Genomic DNA, 20,903 nt, shown 5'->3' with positions numbered 1-20,903 from the left:
GGCACGATGCTCTGTTAACCTCCTGGCTCGTCCTGATACTGAAGCTGCATAAAGAGAAGGATCCCATGCAAATGAAGGCCAGTGTAGCGGAAGGCTAAATACTTTTAATTAAAGGAAGGCACCTAGAGACAGCCGTGGGAGGAGGAAACTGGAGCAGATCGCGCTCCTGGGCGGGGAGGGGGAAGGAAGGGGGAGGGGCCGGCCCGCCAGCTGCTGGTCCTCACCACCCTCCCTCCTCCCCATCCTCCCTCCTTCCGTAGGCTGGGGGGACAGGAGGACGTGACCTAACCCAGAGTTAAGGGTGAGGCCTGCAGGAAAGGGGCCTTTCTGTTCTTTGGCCCCAGGCAACAAAATGAGGGGGAAATGGAGTCAGGTCTCTGTAAGCTGCTGGCTGGAAATTCCAGGAAGCCATGAAGTTCAGGATAACAGGAAGTCCAGGATAACAGGTCGTGGGGCCTAGAGTCTCCGCTATCTCTCTACCGTCTATTCTTCTCCTTCTTCTTCACACTAAACTTTCAGAACCCTGTGCATGTGTTCTATGGTGTCGCTGACCCTCACAATCTTGGACCTTTGTGTCCTGATTAGCCCTCCTCACAGGTGAGGCAAGCAAGCCCCCAGAAGGGAGATCACTTGATAAGCCCCAGTAGCAAGTGGCATAAGGAGGCTCCAACACGGTCCCGCCCGAGTTCGAGGTCACAGGACCCTTCAGGGGCAAGGGTACCCAGAATGGTGGCAAGGGTGACACAGCACCTTGGACAGCACCTAAAACCAGCAGAGCTCACAAAGCAGGTGACCCCCGCAAAGCCCTGGCTCCACTCCCTTCAAATGCAGGGCACAGGGGTTCCCTTGGAGGATGACTGGAGAGAAGAGCCTGGGAGGCAGTAATCAGTTCAGGTCCCTAGCAGCCAGGCCATCAGAGGTGTCCCTGTCCTGGTCTCTACACAAGTGTCTTCCATCCAGGGGATGAAAGGGGACAGGCTGTTACGGCCCTTTCCGCTCTCCTTGTGGAAAGCTTTGATAAGGATTGGGGACAAGGCAGACCTGAGACTGTGGAATCCGTGACAAGTATCTGGGACCCAGAGTGGGGCCTGCACTCAGATGTGCCCCTCTTTGCACTCACTTCACACCGAGCACTCAAGAATCTGGTGAGGAGCCAAGCAAAGCGAAATTCCTCACTCATCCTGGTGAGATCAAGCTCCATGTGGCCTTGCCGTGTCACCTCCTGTAGGGTTACCCACAGGAGGGGCTGGACACCTGACGGCTCCCTGCCAGCCCCACAGCTGTGCCCTGCAGGGAAGGCAGGGAACCAGGCGAGCTCACTCCGCTGAGGTGTCCAGGGTTAACCTCCTGGCTCGTCCCAATACTGAGGCAGCATAAAAAGAAAGAATACCCTGAGCTGGGTGGGTTTTCCGTAAGGTCATGAAAGGCCCTGTCCAGCAAAGCCCACCATGAGCTTTGTCCTAGCATGAACAGGGGGCAGAGCCCCTGGGACTCCTCACTCCTAGGACAGTGACAAGTGCATTTTCATTGTGCAAGTTGACATTCTACAGCTCTGGCTCCATTTGAGGTCATCTGCCTCTGTGTGAGTGACATCACCTCCCATGAGGAAGCTCAGGCTCAGAGAGGTTAGGTGACCTGCCCAAGGCCGCCTGACTTTCAAGTGGGAAGCCGGGACATGCTCCCTCCCTGCCCAGTCCCCTCTCCAGAAGTTCCCCCACTGACCCTGGCCAGGGTCACCCAGAGCTCAGTAGCCCCAAATCCTTGCCTGCTGAGGACAGTTGTGTGAAGGCAGGTCCTCCTTCCAGAACGGGCAGTGACTTGCTGGGAATTTATGGACCCAGTCGGGACCAGAGGGAAACCTTTGGACTTCTAAACAAGTCCATTAATACTCAGCAGTCTTTGCCACTGGAGCAAACATCGGAGGACCATGGCCAACAGTCGCTGCCAAAGTGTCACCAAGAATCAAACCGGATGGTCCTGTGTCCATGGCTCCTCATAAGGCCTGAAGCCAGATGGCCTTATTTCTCCCTTCTCCCTCTGCTCCCCCCCACGAGTCCCTGAGAAGACACCTCATCCTCCCCCAGGGCCATGTGGGTACCCCGCCCCAGTTTGGGGACCCTGCGGATCAGGGCCTCAGAGGCCTGGAGCACTGGATGAGGCGTGGCTTGGCACAGAGACCTGCGTGTTTAGCACAACGACCCAACTGTGCAGGCTGTTCTAACCCAGTGGTCACATGTTCCCTGGGCAGCAGGTGCTGTGACCTTTGCCCGGAGATCGGGAGCCTTCTGGGGTGGGATGAGTGCCAGGAGGGAGGAGGGAGGTCTGGCTGTCTCCCGTGGGCCCTGGAACGTGGCAAGGGCCACTCCCTGACCCCACCCTGGCCTGTGCCCAGCTCCCACCCAAGTCTCCTCAGCAAGGAAGAGGCGGGTCACATCCCCAGGTAAAAGCTAAGCCCCACTTGGTCCCACTTCACCCACTGGCTGCCGCGCATGGCTTGCCTTGCTGGCTGCTGCAACCCAGTGCCCAGCACCAGGACATCACAGCGCAGTCCTGCATCGCCCTGGCCACTCACAGCCATCCTGTGGAACACACATGCAGTGTGTCCCTCGAGCACTGTTCTCGGCACCGAGGACAGAAAGGCAGAACTGTCAAGAAGCCCCTGCCCTCACGACACTCACCTACTGGGGGGAGAGGCGGCAAAGAGATGAGCAAGTGGAATATGTGTCGGGCGGTAGAGAGAACTAAAGCAGGCGGCAGGCGTAAGGAGGGGGCGGCCGGTGGCCAGAGCCGGTGGGAGGAGCAGTCACGGAGGGGAAATTGGAATGCGGGCTCCGAGGTCAGGGAGGAGGTCGCGGGGGGTCCCAGAGGGGACAGCAGCACAGGGACCAGCAAGAGAGCAAGTCATGTGGTGAAGCAGAATAAGAGAAGCTGCGCACCGAAGGAAATGGCAGGAGGAAGCCGCACAGGCTGTGCGGAGCTTGGGCTGGTGGAGCCGAGTGAGTTTCGGAGCCACTGGACCTGACTTGGAATAGTCAGGAGCTCTTGCCTGCTGCCCGGTACACTTTATATAATATTCATAAATAAGCATCCGGCATGTGTCACATGGTAGACACACAGCAATGCTTAGTGACACACAGAGGTACTGACTAGTGTCCTAAAGGTGGCCACGGGCGTACGATGCTACCTCTTCACTGTGAAGGGCATGCCTGACAACAGCATTAGCACAACTGTGGGTTTCAAAGTGCTTTCTTTTTATTTATTTTTATTTTTTGTACCAGGGGTTGAACCCAGGTGTGCTTAACCACCGAGCTACATCCCCAGCCCCCCTTTTTTTTTGTATTTTATTTAGAAACAGGATTTCACTGAGTTGATTCAGGCCTCGCTAAGTTGCTGAGGTTGTCCTTGAACTCCAAATCCTCCTGCCTCAGCCTCCCAAGCCAATGGAATGACAGGCGTGCACCACTATGCCTGGCTCAAAGTACTTTCATGCACACTGTATCACAGGAGCCAGCCCAATGGGATTAAAGAGGAAGATGTCCCCAGACACTTTTTATTGAAAAGAGAAAACATTGTGTGGAGTTATTGAATGGCTTTGCTCAAGTTAGATGGAAGAAGTGATTCTCTTTCTCCTTCTGTGCAGACCTGGGGCGACTGAGGCCCACGTAGGCTGAGCAGCCTTCCAAGTTCCCACAGCCTGGCAGCCCAATCCTACCAATCTTGTCCTGTGTTGAACACTGAAACCCTGCACAACTTCAAGCTGCCCGGTCACACTGGTGCCCTCAGCGTCCATGACAGGGCAGGATCTGAAACCCAAGACAGCTCTTCCTTCTGGTCTCTACTTAGAGGTCCCTTCTTCTAAATAGCCAAGACTCCATGAGGCACCCTGTCTCTGCTCCCAGGGGTCCTTCTCTCCACTTCCACCCACCACAGCACATGCTGGGCCCCCCTGCAAGACCTGTCAATTTGCTCCATGAGAACATGATTCTTGTTCTGGCTACCATCGTATTCCCAGGTCCTAGCTAAGTGCCCAGCACTTAGTAGACGCTCAGTTATCATTTGCACAGCTAAATACATGGAAAGGGAGGGACGGTAGGAGAAAAAAGAAAAGGCTTTCTGGTAAGAGGACCCTGCCATTCATCCTCCCTCACTTTTCCCTACCAGCGGTCTCCTGATCCTTTTCACACCGCCCTGCTGGTGAATGTGACTATTATATGCATCCGTTTTTACTAAGTATGACGAACCGGAGAAACAAGAGGGGATGAGTGACTCCCCCAAGGCCACACAGCTCATGGCAGGACTGTATCACACATCCAAGTCTCACAGGTGTTCGAACCTAGGTACCTTCAACTCACAACTTCTCGGGCTCTAGAGTGCAGAGTCCTGACGTCTTCTGGTGGCTGCTTCCACTTTCAGTCATTAGCATTGGTCAAGCACCCGCTCAGCACCTGGTCTGACTTAGTCGTCATGATATCGTCCAAGAAAAGCACCCTCAGTCTCACTCTTCAGACCTCAGCACTTCAACTCAGAAGCTGGGACACGGGCAGGAGTGACACAGCCAGTCCAGGTGCTGTCGGAATTCAGTCCTGACCCCTACACCTTCTATTCAAGATGGAAAAGCAAGTGCCGGGACCCAGTGGGAGAGACCTGTCTCTCCGGAGTCTGGCCTCTCTCCACTGGAGTGAGACGGAAGGAAGTGATTTTAGTTGGAAAACTAAATTCTCACAGCTGATGAGATGGAAATCTATGAAATGACAGAAAATGTGGACCGAGTAAAGGGAACACACCAGGCCCACAGCCCTGCCCTAGGACAGGTGTCTCAACACCACGGGGGGCCCAGAAAGGACAGAGACTCTTTTCTAGTTTACTTTCTGCCTGATCCAGTAGTTTCCTTAGAGCTGTTACAGGTGTCTGCCCTGGGACAGCCCCTGGCATGATGGCCCAGGTATCGGATGGATCTGAGACCAGATCTTGATTCTACCGCTCAACCGCTGAGTTACCAGAGCACGGTGATGCCCGGTTGCCCCCACATCTGGCTTCCCAGGCGTGGAAAACAGACAGGGCTCTATGGCAGGCATTTGGTAATACCTGATAGTGGTGGCTGCTGTTTGGGGAGGGAATACCCTGCTTAGCAATCCCTCAAGAGGGTGGTGCGGAACAGCAAAGGTAGCCACTGGGACATAGAGAGAAAAATGGGGGTCCTGAGCCCTAAGCCCCAAGGCTGCTCCTCCAAAAACGGGGAAGGCAGGGGCTGTAGGGTGCACAGCCTGACACACTTGGTGTAACTGGCAGGAGACCGTGTACAAGGGAGCCTTGGCCCACAGGGGAGGGGACAAGGCACTAAGACGGCTCTGCTCAGAAGGTGCCAGGAGCAGAGAAGGCTGGGGCAAAGGGCAGGCTTAATCTACTGAGTCCTCATCCCTCAGCCTCTTCTCCATTCCCTCTGCCTCCCTCCCCAGCCTCCAGGGTCTCTGGTCCTTTCTCCAGGACCCTGGGCACTGCCGGGAGCTGGGGAGGGCACATCCCGCTGGGTGGAGCAGGAACCTCTGGCATTGCAGGGCCACAGAGAGCAAAGCCAGCCCTGAGTCTGGTGAAAAGCCCTGGACCTGGGTGTTTCTCCTGGGCACTTCCCCCAGTGCCCTGGGCCCAGCAGGAGAGAGTTCTTATCCCTGGCTCCTGCTGCTCTGGGCTGGTCCATGAGACCTGATCGAGGGGCGGACATTCCTGTTCAGTGAGCTCTCTGCCCTCCTGTGGCAGGGAAAGTTTCTGGCCACAGGGGTCTGACCTCACCCAGCCACTCCCTGGGTTCCTAATAGAAGGGGTGTATGTGCAAGGGGGAGGAGCCTGGCTGGGGTGAGCAGAATTTCCAGCACCTAAGGTGAAAGCCAGGGTCAGTAGGGTCACCGGTGCCTATCTGGCCACAAGTCAGCCACCTCCCACGGGGACATCCTGGCCATACGAGCTTCCCTGGGCCTCAGTTGTCTCATCTGCCAAAGAGCATGCAAACAGGTGTACTTCAGTACCCACAGCTGTGTAGGAGGTACCATGGCTAGAACAGAAGATGGACCTGTGGTGTCCCCTCTAGACGTTCCCCCAGCTTCTCTGCTGTCACCTTCCTTTCTGCCTCCCCAGTGGGGCTTTTCCTCCCCTGCCCTGGAAGCGCCAGGTTCTCCTCCAGCAACCCAGGCAGCCACTGCCAAGGGGATAGTGGGTGGGCAAGGAGCCCAAGAGCCACGTGCACAGGCCACATCTGCAGCCCTGCCCGACTGGATGAGGGCCAAGGGTGGCTTTTTCCAAACTGCCTTCTGCAGCCGCTGCCCCTTTCCTGTTACCTGCCAGGATCTGTGCTTCTCTTTCTGTGTTTTGGAAGCCTGAGGGATGGGGGACAGAAGTAATTAATGATTGATTCTCAGGTACGGCCACCTGGAGGCCCCTGGGTAGACTATCGCCATTTCCTGAGAATGGGGACAGGGTGGAAATCCCAGGGGGCCGAGGCGGGCACTTCCACACTCTACAGAACATGGACGTCCAGGGCATGAAGCTCTGCTGGTGCCCCTTGCAGGTCCTTCCCTTCTGCCACCAGCAGCTCCTGACTGGGGCCCAGGGATGTTCACCGCTCACCTGGGACGCCTGCCACTGCAGCCCTGCACCCAGCCCTGCGCCCACACGCACCCCCAGCCCCTCCTCTCCAAGGGTTCTCGCGCAGAGGCTCAGGGAGTTTGGGGACAACTTGCCATGCTTCAGGGGAAGGATTAAAAGAACCGATTTGTACAGCAAAACGTTCAAGAAGCTTTAACTCTGCCCTTCTTGGAGTTCTGCCCCTGCCTTTGTTGTCTAATAATAATTAACTTTTGTACAGAGCCTCCACGTCCATCGCACTATTCATCTCACAACAAAGCCATGAGGTAGTTCCTGCCCTCCCAGGCCGCACCTGCACCCACAGGTGCAGAAGAGGCCATCGAGGCCCGGAGAGAAGGCATGGGCCTGTTTCACACAGTCAGCACAGAACGCCCGCCTGCTGATTTCACCCTAGAAGATGCACCTTAGTCCCAGGAAGGATTCACATAGGGAAGGTGGCACCGCAGGTGAGCAGGAAGGATCCTTGGAGTGGGTCTCCTCCAAGACTGGCGCTGAGAAAGTCCACACAGGTCACAGGGGAGGAGGTGACCTCAGGATTCCTCCCGAGTTACCTGGAGGTGAGGTGGACATGATGCTGGAGTAGAAGAGGCCCAGTCACCTAAGCCAGCAGGTGGTCCCACCTGCACCCTCACCTAATAGTCAGTTGAAATTCTGACCCAAAGTCCCCCCTCCCCAGTTGTGATCAACTATGATAACTAGCTCAGCCTAGGAGAGCCCCAGTTTCAGCACTGGAAATCTCACATCTAGTGAAGGCCCTTGGTTTCATACAGGGCAAACCAGAGAGTTCATCGCTGTATCAGCAGGGCAGTGAATTTCAGCTGAACCCTGGAAAGATCATTTTTTGGAAGCCCAGCAGATCAACACATAATTTAAAAGCCACAGAATATTATGCAAACTCAAAAATTGGAGTCAGGCAGTTATGTGGGATTCTCAGAAAGGTAAACCTGAAAGAATATTCATCTCCACAAAGAAACAATCAAATCTGTCACCAGATTATTCTGGCCAGCCGGATTAATTCTTTTTCCTCTACTTTTGCATTTTAACATTAACAACAAATTAAATTTTCTCAGAAAAACACTCAGTTAAAAAACAATTGCAACTGGCTTTAAACCACAGGTCACCAACCAACTGATCATTTTGGCAGGAAGTCCTTGTGGGCATGGAGTCTGAGAGGAGGAGGGATTGTTAGTTTCAAAAAGTGAGTTCTCCATTTTCCACTGAATGGATAGTCATGGTGCAAATGTATTTTGAAATGTCCTATCAAGTCTTGAGAAGGGAGACCTGAGATTTTTTAAAAGTTTGAAGACAAACTCTGGTTAAAGACATTTCTAAAAAATGTATTTCAAACCATTTATTTTCATCAGGAGGGGACTGGTGACAGAGAGACAGAGTTGGGGTACCCAGTTGAGACTCAGGGCATCAGGAAGTACCAGGCAGCCCAGACCTGATTTCCAGCGGCACTCAGGATACAAAGCCGTCGTGTCTGACTCTGCAGCAGGGATCGCTGTGTCCCTCCTGCTCACAGGTTCTGGATGCTCTCTGCTGCCTGTCCTCCCAGTCCTCTGCAATGGCACCTGCATTTTGCAGGAGGGGTACTGGCAAGGTGTGTGGGTGGTGTGCTTTTCCTTGAGCAGTAGCTCTGCACAGTTGCAAGTTGAGTTTTCATTAAAGTGATCTTGTAAAATGAGTTCACAAATGGGACAGGAATGTTTTAATAATAACTTTCTGGTTTTGCTCTTTGAGAACTTTTGCCCAAAAGCAAGGGAGGCCGGGGACTTGCTTTGTTGGCCGTGAAAAGAGCACTCCCTGCCAGTATGGAGGATGAGCTTAGACTCAGGGGTGTCTTCCCATCCTTGGCTTGGGTGCAGTCGCCAAGGTTTGCAGAACTGTTTGGATGAGGACGTGAGACTCTCCCTCGGGCACTGCCTCCCTAGTAGGAAGAGAGCTTGGGTGATGGTGACCAGAGTCTCCGCTGTGGCGTCCACCCCCCGGGCTCCCCCACAGTGGCAGAGCAGGGATCCAAGTGGTAATCGGCCAGTGGGGTCCATGGGACCTACATCAAAAGGCATTTCCATTCTTCTCTCTTCAAGGGGTCTGACCAGAGAAGCTGAGAATCCTAACCTTTAAAAGCCACAGAGAATTTTAAAGAACAATTCGGGAGAAACATTTAAAATAATAAAGCACCAATTACTTTCACTGAGAGCCCTTTACAAATGTGAAGGATCCCATTTAGGGACACACAGATTCTTTTCTTTTTCTTTTCACAAAATGAATTTCTCCTAAATCAAGAAATGAGAAGCTGGGTGCAGGGGCCCACACACCTGTAATCCCAGGGGCCCAGGAGGCTGAGGCAGGAGGATGGAGAGTTCAAAGCCAGCCTCCGCAAAAGTGAGGTACTAAGCAACTCAGGGAGATCCTGTCTCTAAATAAAATATAAAATAGGGCTGGAGATGTGGCTCAGTGGTTGAGTGTCCCTGAGATCAATCCCTGGTACCACCCCCCGCCCAAAAAAAAAAAAGAAATGAGAAAGGCTGGGTGGAAGGAAGTAGTAAATCATCTTTTTTTTAATTAAGAAAAGTTGTGAGTGTTCATACACACACATTCTCTCTCTCTCACACACACACACATGCACACACGCACACATACACACACACGCACACACGCACACATGCAGGTACACACCCCTCAGCTACTCTGCCCCTTCACTTCCTTTCAGTTCGCCCCAGCACCTTAGCCTACATACCCCAGAGCAGCCCCTCAAGGCAGCACAGTGGCTCAGACCCACAGGGCTGTTCTGCAGCTGTGTTGTGGCCAGAGATCCTGCTGAAGGCAGGGAGCACCCAGCTTTACCCTGCGGGCCTGAGGGTGCTCCAGGACACCTGTCCAGACATAGAACTTGCCACGTACCCTGACTCCCTGAGAGAGAGGAGAACTACAAAGAAGGAGGGGCAGCTTTTGCCATTACCAAGCACCTCTCTTCCTAGGCAAGGGACCCCTCTTTGTCTACATCCAGACCCCACGTGGCAGAGGCTGTTGAGTCCTGCAAACAAGGACGGAGTTTGGCTCAGCCCTGTCCCTTTCTAAGGCCCTTCCGGGAGGAGGTGAAATCTAGGCCCTCACTGTTCTTTCTCTAAACTCTTTCCTCAGGTTCAAAATCCTCAAGGATCAGGAAAGGGGGCAGGTGGTTGTGCATGTGTCAGGAGAAAGGAGTCCCTTGGCCTGGGCAATGGGACCATTCCTTAAGCTTCTAACACAGGTGTGGCTCCTGCCTCTGCAGCCCAGAGGCCAGGCTTCAGAGCTGGTCAGGAGCCTGCCCTGGAAGAGGTGCACAGCAGGCTGAGAAGGTGGGGCCTTCTTGCCTGTGGCACCGTGAACAGGCTTCTAGGGAGAGAACTGGGCCCCAAAACAAAAGTTCTCTCCAGACAAGGAAAGGAAGGACTGCTTCCCAGTGAGCAGACTGAGGGGAGAGGAGGGCCACAGGTGTCACGTCTGCCTCTCACGCTGGTGGTCAGCGACCCGGGAGGCCCCCGAGGACCTCGCCCTCTGCGCTGAGGCTTCCATCTCCCACTCCTCCAGCATTTCCAGGCCTGCCGACTTAGGGCTCAGCTGCCTCGCTCTCTTCCCTCCGCTGGAAACAGAAGCTCCAGCGAATGTTTCTAACTCCTGAGTCCACTCAGCCATGTCCCCCTTGCAAAATCCTCCCCTTCCCGCACCCCCCTGCACCCAGCCAGCCAATCCGCGGCCTGCGAGCCTCGCCAGACCCATCTCCCAGAGCCTAGGCGGGATAAAACCGGTTGGCGATGCCGGGTGGATGGGAACAAACTTCAGAACGAGGAGAGACACCGGGCCCAGGGCACCCTCGGGGGCGGACCCAGGCAGTGAGGGCCTGTGGTCAGCCGGCCAGGTACGTGGCTCATGGGCGAGGTGAGGGCTGGCTGAGCGAGAGTGGGGATGCAAGAACGGAGAGGGCCCCAGACCGACTGGCAGCTTTTCCCTCTCAAGTTAAGCGGGATAAGGCTGGGCGGCGGAGGGAGAGGGACCTGGGCTGGGATTTGGGGCTTCTTCAGGGCATCTCCAAACCCGCATCTACCGGACAGGCATGTTAGCTAGGCCAGGCTGAGGTTGGCCCCGCTTCACCCCCAAATCCTCCGACTCCTGGCATTCGATGAAAGTCTAAGGGCCACAGCCTGTTGGGGGGGGGGGGTCTAAGGTTAAGGGCATGGAATCTTACGTCCCTTCCCCTGGGTCTGTGCAGGGCAGCGGCGTGGCGGCGGGTGCGGCTGGGACCTGCGTGAAGGAAGCCCCGAGTGTTCGGCAGGCTGCGAGCGACTCCCCGGCCATGCCTCACAACTCCATCAGATCCGGTAAGGACGCGGCGCGGTAGGACCCCCGAGCCCCCGCGCCGCCGTGCGTCCGTGCGTGCGCTCGGGTCGGTGGGGCTCGGCAGCTTACGCTTGGGGCTTGCGGGACCCACCTGCGTGCGGACGCAACTGGGGATGCCTCGGGCCTGGCTCTCCGCTGGGGTCGCCTCACTGTTCTCGGGTCCCCCTGGGCCCCACTGAGCCGCCCTCCTAGGCCTTGGTTTCTGCGGACAACACAGAGCGGTGAGGGGTTCTCATATGGGGTCATGAGTGTTGTCCTTTGCGTCCCACGACCGTCTTGCACGACCCACTAGGGTGGACATCCTGCGTGTTCTGAGGCCTTGAGCCCCGCGACTGCTGGACTTGAAGCTCCTTGCCCCCGACCTCTAAGTCCCTCTCTCCGGGTGCTCGCAGTCCTCGGCCAGAGACCCCCTAGCAGGATCGGGAGCCCCTGGCATCTCAAGCCAAAGGGAGAGGAGCCTGCGATCGGAGGCCCGGAGCCGGCGGCGCACTCCCGTGCTCTGGGATTCTTTCTTGCCCGGCACGTAGCAGGCGGGGACGGCGCGCGGGGCATTCGCTCGTGAAGACTAAGCTGCCCCCGGATCTGAACCCCCCTCCCCACCTGCGCCCGGGACCCAGGGCCTTCAAAAGCGCCCGAGCTCCTAGGCCACCGTGCCAGCTCTCCCCGCTCCGGGCCGGAGCCAGGCGGGGTCTGTATCGTGAAGGAGCCCCAGGGTCGGGGATCTTGGGTGCGGTGGGCATGGCCACCCAGACGCGTAGCCAGTGCAGACAGCGGAGAAGGCGCGGCTAGACCCTCGGTGATGGATGGAGCCGGGCCAGCGGCCGGGAAGGCGATTTATGGGGCCAGGGCGCATCGCTATCGATTTGGGCCGGCGAAGTGAGAGGAAATCAATATTTCAGATGAATTCTCTGAGAATATGAAGTCCCGCTCGGCAAACGGGACATTTGTTATAATAAGGAGGGTCGGAGAGCGCGCGGCGCGCGGCTGAGATCTCTATTTAGCGGCGAGCGCCGCGGGACCCGGCTGTGCCCGGCAGCCTCTGGTCCCAGCGCTGAGGCTCCACTAGGAGGGGAGCCGGCAACCCCTGCGGCGCCGAAAGGTTTTTCACGCGGGTTCGCTCTGAAAAGGCAGCGGAGTCAGCAGGATGTTCCCTCCCTGTCCCCTACTTCCTTCGGAAAGTGGGGCCAGAACATCACGGCCGCCCCCTGCGGGCGCGGGGCAGCTTCTGGAACCTCGGGGTAGAGACCTGGCTGCCCTTCCCGGGCGCCGCAGGTTTGGCGAGGCTGGGAACCAGGCGGAAGTGCCTGGCACCCCTCATCGGTCTGCTCCTGGGAACCAAGCGCTCTCCTAGACCACTTTCTAAGTGCAGGACATGGTTTTAGCCCCTCAGTCTTTAGCCAAACCCCGGTACTGTGCGACGTCGCCGCTACCTTGGGATCTGGACGATCCTGGAAGGCCAAGCGCGCGGTACCGAGTGCTCGATCCCACGCCCGGCTGGTCCTAGCCACTGGCTCGCCTTTGAGGTTCGGTCTTTCCTCCTCGACCTTCGCTTGACCTTTCGGGGCGGTGATAAGAGGAATGAGTACTCTGGACCTCGAATTTACCGGGCTGAGCGGGACCCTTCCCCTGTGACCCTTGCGGAGAAATAACACGATGTCACAAGCCCTCAGATGGCTTATTGCCCCCCGCACCCACTGCTTAATTTCATCTTGTAGGCTCTCATCAGAATAAATGAGAATAAAAGAAGGAAAAATAAAAGGCACCCTTTACTTTTACTTTATTTTTGATCAATAAAGCTATGTCCCCAAAATGAGAAACTGCTTTCTCATAAGCTCAGATGTAAATTGCCCTTGAGTTTCCGGGAGGAGCTAACTGCCCCTGGCCCTGCCAGCTATTTTTCTCTTGGGGAGTCAAAGGGGCTTCTACTCACTTCCCAAAACAAATGAAGAAATAAAAGCTAGGTGGGAGGGAGAACAGAACTTTCTTCATTAGTTCAATGCTAGAAGAAGAAGAAAATCAACCAAAACAGTCAAATGGTTCGAGTCTGTCCCCTTTTTTCCTGAAGCTTCTCTCTGTGCAAACCTGAGCCCAAGACCTTCCATCTTTCTGATCAGTTTACTTGACACTGTCCTCTATATTTAGAGCTAATTCATAAACTGATCCCTCTTGTTTTTATAAGCCCATTCTCTTTTAGGTTCTAGCAGCTTCCCAATGCCCCTCAGCCACCTCCATTTGTGAGTTCGATGTACGTGGAGAGCTTCCATTTAAATTATCCCCAGAGCGTTGGTTTGTTTGGCTTTTCGCGAGAGCGAGGCCCCGGGTACCTTTTCAATAATCCCAGGAAAGTTTCCTGCGCGGCTTCTGCCTCACAGAGCCCCGCGGCTCACTCCGGTTCATCCTTGGCTACTCTTGCTTTGCGGAGATCGTAGAGTCTTCTGTAACTTTCTGCTAAAGGAATCGTTCGTTCGAGGGAATTATTCTAATGTGCGCAGGTCAGCATCCGTTGGGATTTTTGTTGCATCAGGGAACAAAATCTTCTAGAACAAAAACCTTTTTAACACATTTAGAGATGTATGAGAAATAATAAAGACCTCGTAGATATTAAAATGTAAAATAATACCCTATCAATGAGGCGGAGAGTTTAGTAAAAGCAAGCAAACTGTCATTAAAAGTTAGGTTTGAAATAACTTGCCACAGTCCTCTCCCCCGGGGCCCTGGAAATAGATCATTCAAGCAGTAAAGTGAGAAGTAAGATCAGGGGGACTCATGCCTCCAAATTCCCTGACCAAGATCCAAAGCCCTGGTCCTTCCTCTCTGGGCTTTAGAATGGAGAAAAGGAATAGAAATACATTTGGGGAGATTTTTTTCCCCCAGACTTTCTTACCTGGGTTGGAAGGAAGGTCTTAGGAGGAGAAATAGTGTGGAAGAACTTAGAGGTATTGGGGTTCCTCTATTCATCTTTGTTTCAAGATGCTCTGCCCTCCCACCCTCCACAATTCAAGTTAATTAGGAGATAATTTAGCTACCTTGTGAATTAGTTTAAAGATAAGTATCTTTTCAAGCTTTGTCACTTTAATTGCCCCACTGATTGATAAGAGGTAATTATTTCTAATTGACACTTTTTTGATGTCTATTGGAAGCATTTATTTGGGACTTTTTTGGGTGGAAGGGAAGTTAATTAATTTTATCAGTCTTCACCCTAAAGGGCTCTGCCTGATTTGGCTAAAGAGGACAAAGAAAGTGAAGGAAACAACAAAAAATCAGTCTCATGGGATTTTAATCACTAAGAGACATTTTGGTTCAAAGGCGGGCACACAGTACAATTTATCAAAACTTTCTGTTTACGACTTCGCAACTCCAGTTTTAACAGGGTGGACGTTTTATGGGCATGCACGTTCCCTCGGATAGAGTCACAAGCTCTTTCTATGCCAACTTCATTTTGAAGTTCCTCTGCTTTGTAATTAATTTTTTATGAAAAGCAAAATCAATAGAACTTGGTATGCTCGGAATAAATGAAATCATTTTTCGTTGGAGCTAATTGTAGGAAAGATTGACCCACGGTCACCCTCATTCTCTAATTATTGATGGAGTTGGGTATAAAGGTGAAACTTTACTTATGGTGTCATGCTGCCTCATACCTAAATCTTGGTGTAAACAGTTTAATCATTTACATCCTCCAGAACATTTTCCTGTTCCAGAGAAGGGAAAGAATACAGAGAAAAAGACAGTGAAAGGGACGCAATGGGGGAGGGGGGAGGAGAAGTGGCTGGAGAAAAGGAAGCACTTACTTCAGAAACAAGGTAGCCAGGTGCACAGAAGTAGAAGATTAAAATCCTGCTTCCAAAACATATGCTTTTGAACACAAAATCTCTGCCACAGCCCCTACGCCACCCATAACCAAACCCTACTTTTTCTATATATATATTTAAAAAAAGCAGAATCTTTGGAAGTCAGTTGGTCGGGATATTGGGCATCTGGGCATCAAAGTTTTGATTTAAGGTCTATGGAAAGAAAGCAAGAAAAATACACACTATGCTCCGAGGACTGATTAAAGGACTCGAGTGTTATTATTTTTATTTTATTATTAAAGCCTCAGTGATCCTGGTCTCTAGTTACATGTGTGGTCTTTTCATAGTTAGATGTGTGACTTACTGACATCAGAAAACATTCCCGCATTAATCCAAAGAGGAGGCTCCCAGACTCCAGCGCCCTGTTAGGAGAGGAACACAATCACAGAGGAGACGGGCTCCTGTCAGGTTGAATTCAGCTAGTCCCTGTTTCCATCGTTGATGTATAACATCTTTTCTCCTTTTAATGATGTTTCTCCCAGATTATGTGGAGTTGAAAGAATGAGGAAACATCTTAAATGAAAGAAATGTAAGACGTACAAACAGCCGATAATATCGCATACCAACCTCACTATTAGTGAAACTGAAAAAAAAAATCTATAAATAATGCAAAAAAAAAATCAGCAAGGGAGAGTTTAGTAATGGAAAATTCCCCTGCAATTAAATGAAACAGTAATTTAGTGAAGATATGCCTGAATGAATTAGCATTTATTAATTGGTTCTCATAAAAACAATTTGTGTGTGTGTGTGTGTCCAGGAGGGGTGTGGGGGAAGCATATATTTTTCATAGGAAAAGTTTCTCAAATTTTTCTATCAAATGATGTCATTACCACATTCTATTTTGTGAAAAATCCCAATTCTCTCACTGCCAAGTTTCACCTGCTCACAGAGAGCTTGGGGGCAAAGGGAGGAGTCCCCTCCAGAGAAGAAAGAATGAAGCTGGTCCCTCTCTCCTCTTGGTACGTTTCCAAACACAAAACCCAATCCGTGGGGAACATGCCGGCAGCTTGTGTCATGCTTAAGAACATCCAAATAGGATCCTCAAAGACTCTCGGGCACCTAACTCTTTGACTGGGGGGCACAACTAACTGCAGCAGAGAAGGCTGCTTTGTGGTTCTGGTCCCCCCAGAGTGCAGGAGCATCCTCCCGGCTCAGGCAGGAACTACAGTGTGTAATCTCAGTGAGGCGCTTGCTAGGGTTGACTGACGCATGGATGTGTTTACTCTCTCTCGCCACAGTTGGTCTGTCTTCAGTTCTCAGCATTTTAAAGCTGCTCTATTTATCAATCCAAGAGGTGCCGGAGTTCTCAGTTGAGTTGAGAAGCTTTAAGCTCTGTGATTCTGAGTACAGAAGGAACCAAAAGATAAAAGAAACAGTTTCTCTTAAGAAAAAAAAAAACAAAATTTAAAAGTGCAGGAGGGCAGAGGAGGAACCTTGATTTAAGATCGCAGATTATCTGCTTTTGTTTTATGGGGCAAGGCTGAGGCACTGGCCCCCATCGGCTGCCACCCCCTTCGGAGATGAACCCCCAAGTGAAGTTCTTGGAAGGAAGGATTCTGTCTGGGTTCCCACTGGAACTCCTGAGGCCAGGTTGACTTGAGGAGGGCGCTGGGAGACATTCTGCCTAGGGAAGGTGGACAGTCATTACTGCTTCCAGCAGGGGTCTAGGTGGTTCTCTTTGGGGGAAGAGGTATAGAGAACCACAGCCCAGGGGTCTCCTGGGTCCTGCAGGCTCCATTCTCCCAGGTCGATCTGTCGTCAGCCCCCTGGGATGCAGCCCCTGGGTCAGGGCAGGGTAGGCAAAGGCATCCGCCCTCTTTATTCTTCTGCAGTAATAAAAGCAGATCTTTGGGGCTGATGATTATTTTCTCAGGTCCAGAGTTAGGCTGACAGACCCATCTGGGCTGCCAAAAGCCCCTCCAGACTTGTCCCTTGGCCAGATGGGGACATGATGAGCAATTATCTCTTAGACAAGCCACTGGCCAGAAAAACCTTTCTGTTTTAAACCCATAATTCATGTCACTGAGTCTGGGCTTTACTTCAGTGGGGGAGTCCTTCCCCAGGAATGGTCTCAATAGAAACCAGCATCTCTTTTCTGAGGCATGTCCAAGACTGAGGGTCCCCTGGGTACTTGGGTCCTTTTCCTGTGTTTATTCCCCATAGTCCCAAATGTCACAGGAGATGCCACATATTTCTGGGCTCAGCACAGCCAACTTCCCAGCCCCTCCTGATCTGCTGTGGTATTTTTATATCCAAAGAAAGACAACCGGTCCAGGACGGCGGAGCACGCCTGGCGCTTACTGGCTTTGCAGCAGCTAGAGGCTGTGGTTACGGCTTCCGAGGACCAGCCGTGACCTGGTGGGGACAGCAGGCATATTCACGACGTCCTTCCATTCTCACCCCCTGCCAGGCAGGTACAGCTCTTGACAACCGATCGGACTTGATGCTCAGAGGTCAGTCTGACTCCAATTCCCTCTCCACTGGCTTGGCCCCCTCGGAGCCCAGCTGACCAGAACTCTCTGCAGTGGCGGGCAGGGAGTGGGCTGTACTTGCAACCTCCCTGGAACCTCTGCCAGCACCTGTGGTAGGAGGCCCAGTGCCTATGCCGGCAGCGACCTTCAGGACCTTTGGCTTCCTGCTAGTTTTCCTTGTCAGTGTCCCCACCTTTTCAGATGGCTCTCAGTCTTCCCATCTGTGACAAGGGAGAAGCAGTGGCCACCTGTCAGCTGTCCTGGAAGTCTCCCTGAACCAGAAGGGGCTGGCCAGTCCCTGGAAGGGCAGCAGGAGGAGCCTTCTTTTAGCAGATTGCCCCCAAGGCTACCTTGTCCCCACCTGGACCAGAAAGGAGCCACCCCTGGGGTCACCAGTGGAAGTTCTGAGGGAAACCTGATTCCCTCCCTTGGCATTCAAAGCCACACTTAGCCTCCCTGCCTGGTCCATTGCGGGCACTGATGAACTGTTGGGATGGAATCAGTGCCAGAGTTGCCAGCAAGACCTGCCACTGCCAGGAGCCAGCGCTGAGGGTCCAGCCAGGCATGGGGCAGGAGCTGGGCAGCCTGTCTCCAAGTCCAGGTCCACTTCCTGGGCAGCCTCCTCAGCGCCCCTTTTCCTCAAGAGTGGAAGCCAAGGCCTCTGCTCCTGTGCAGCCTCTGCAGAGCTTCACTTTGTGACCCCAGGTTGACAAGGAGTTCATTTCCATGGAGAGCAGCTGCCCAGCTCCTGGGCCCGCACAGTCCTCAGGGGAAAGCCATCCTTTGGTTTAAGCAGAGTGACAGAAAAGGAAGCTTTTCTTCCTTCCCTCCCTCCAGCTCTTTTCTTTCTCCTCCTTGCTTCAGCAACAGTGGTCACTGGTGCTGTCTTTCCCCTTGTGCTCCTGAGTGGCCTTGGCATGACCTGGGTAGTTAGTGCTAATTAGTCCACTGGGATAAATTGTCACCGTCAGGCCAGTGCAGCAGAAAGGTCCCAGAGCTGGCTGGTGACGCATCCGATGGGGAAACGGCATAATTGTCTGTCCTCATGTGGACAGCGTGTTTGCACACACTGGGGCTGTGTGTGTGAGTTCCTGATCCTTCCAGGAGGACAGCAGAGCTGCCCCTCCCAGACAGGCTTGGGGACTGCTGGGAGGGGTCCAAAGGGTGTGGGGCTTGTGGAACGACTCTCAGCCAGCATCCTGGTGGCCCTGCTCTGCAGGCAGCAGGAGGAGACAAAGCCTGGAGGCTTTGTTGCTGACCCTGGCCTTGTTGTTTTCTCCCTGTGTGACTTTACGCAAGTCAATTGTCTCTCTGGGCCTGATTTCTTCATCTGTGTTAAATACGGAGGTGTTGCAGGGTTTCTAGGAAGTAACGTGAATGAAACCAGTGTCCTCATCTGTCACATAGTGACCACCGGAGGAAATTTTCTGACTCCCTGCAGTGGTCACCAGGGAAGCTGGTCACCAGCAAAGGAGGTCCTCAGGGAAGGTGGTCCCCAGGGCATGCGTCCAAAGGCTCCCTTGTCTTGGTATTTCCCGCAAACTCGACAAGGACGACTTGAAACCCAACACCAAAACGTTCCATTTACAATTTTGGAGAGAATTTCAAACATTCTGCATGTTCCAAATCATAGGCCCAGCGGGTTAAATGAGGGGCGCACTGGGGTGGTGCCAGGCCAAGGTGCCTTGGCCGTGGTCAGCTGGAACCACAGCCCCAGACAGAAGGGGCTTCACCAGGAAACCCAGTCACAGGGAGAGCACTAGGCTTTTGATAGAGTGGGCTGACCATGGGCTTCCTGAGTATTTTAGGGGCTTAGAAAAATCTGCCTTAGAGTAAAAACGAGCTCCCAGGGTTCACAGAGATGCCGTGTGCAGGCAGGCAGGGCTGCAGGACACTATGGAGGCACCCACCACCTCTGTCTTGGATGTTCCTACTTTGTGTAGCCATGATCCAGTTTCATATGACAGCAGACCCTGGGTGTCCGTTCAAAAGTCTCTGAGTAGCTAGACACCAGCCCCTGGCTTGGGCTTTGCTCTCTTGCTCGAACACTGAGATTCATTCCTGAGCAGCATCAAAACGGAGATGGAGGGACTGGGGATGTAGCTCAGCTGGTAGAGTGCTTGCCTCGCAAACACAAGGCTCTGGGTTCAATCCCCAGCACAACAAAAAAAGAAACACGGAGATGGTGGCAATGGGGAGACCCTGGCACTTACTGGACCTATTCCGTGATTAGCCATGACTGAAGTGGGAGGAAGGAGAGGAATGAGACTGGATGGAGCACCATGGTGGGAAGTGACCCCTGAGTCCACCCAGGAAGCAGCGGGAACCTGGGGTCAGCGGTTCGACTTGATCTAACAGGCACATAGGGCGCCATGCCTATGATGGAGGCATTTGTGGCCAGGGAGGCAGAGGTCCATAACCGAGCTTCGCCTACCCTTGGGTCAGGGTGCGGGAGTCTTGGGAGGATTTCCAGTCGTGGAACAACCGTGGAACCAGGAGAGGGGGTCGCCGGATGAGTCAACTCAGGGGCCACACAAGGAAGGGACTCCGAAACCTGGTTGGTGGCAGCACAAAGTGTCATCTGTCTTGGGCACGACCCTGCACAACCACATCATGCCCAGTAGCAGATAAGACTCAGCGACCTGGAGTCCCGTAAATCCCTGGAGCACTCTGTTCCAGAAGGGCAGCCTGGCTCCCTGATGATCTACGCTGGGCTCCACCTGGGGGCAGCTGGCCGGCTCCGGGCAAAACATGGCAGAGCTCTCGGTGCCAGTGCTAGGGAGACACTCTGCCCACTTCCGCTCAATCCAAACACCGGCCGGACACCTCCCAGGCTCACCATGCCTTCCCGGGCTTCCAAACGTCGCGGGACCCCTCTCCCTAGCCCCACCCCCACACCGCCCCCGACAGTGCACAGATGTGGTCCGGAGGCTCCCTTCCTCAGGGCTTGGCTGGGCTCTATCAGCTGGGGACATCTGAGGCCCAGGGGCGCATCGTGTCCCCGCCCACGCCACTCTCCATCCCCCCCCCCCGTGGTCACTCTCTGTACCGTGCAGTGTGACACAATTGTGTGTGCGCACACACACACACACACACATACACACACACACCCATTGCTTGCAGACTAGTTTTTCTGTACTCCTCCTGGTGCCCATATAGACGGTGCCCAGAGAGGCTTCCGCGGAGGAGAAAGGGAGAGATTCAGAGGCTGACCTTAGGGGTCACACCCGCCTGGCTCCGAGTCCCCCGTTCTCCCCTTATGCTGGGTGGCCTGGAGCCCTTTGCTCTTGTCTCATTTGCCCTGTTGGGAAATCTGCCACCAGGTGGGCTGGCATCACGCAGGCCGGGCGAGGCTTGGCATGTCCCAGCCCTCCACGGGCACCCAGCTCCACCACCACCACCAGAGCCTCCAGGAGTCCCCCCGAGTCCTCGCACTGGGTCTGCGGGCACGCTGTGCCACCACTTGTCTGCACAGCAGCATCTACCTCCTCGAGTCTCACCTCCTGGACTTGAGCTGTTAAATGAGCACCTGGCAGTCATGTCCCCACACACCCCAGGAGCTCTG

The 20,903-nt window shown here is 53.7% G+C and overlaps 1 protein-coding gene across 6 annotated transcripts in view; it reads left to right on the top strand.

Moving 5' to 3' along the window:
• The first annotated feature begins 10,407 nt into the window (after nucleotides 1-10,407).
• Pax8 (paired box 8) overlaps nucleotides 10,408-20,903 on the top strand; it is a 52,762-nt gene continuing 42,266 nt past the window's right edge. For all 6 annotated transcript variants that reach the window (XM_047522623.1, XM_047522618.1, XM_047522622.1 and 3 more), the window contains exons 1-2: nucleotides 10,408-10,540; nucleotides 10,892-11,000. In XM_047522623.1, coding sequence (XP_047378579.1) covers nucleotides 10,448-10,540; nucleotides 10,892-11,000 — 202 coding nt within the window. In that variant the 5' untranslated portion in view covers nucleotides 10,408-10,447. The remainder of the gene's footprint in view (nucleotides 10,541-10,891; nucleotides 11,001-20,903) is intronic.

This window comes from Sciurus carolinensis, chromosome 13, assembly GCF_902686445.1.
Source record: "Sciurus carolinensis chromosome 13, mSciCar1.2, whole genome shotgun sequence".
NCBI classification, from domain to species: Eukaryota; Metazoa; Chordata; class Mammalia; order Rodentia; family Sciuridae; genus Sciurus; species Sciurus carolinensis.
Note: the sequence above shows the minus strand (reverse complement) of the source record. Positions and strands in the feature narration are given on the sequence as shown.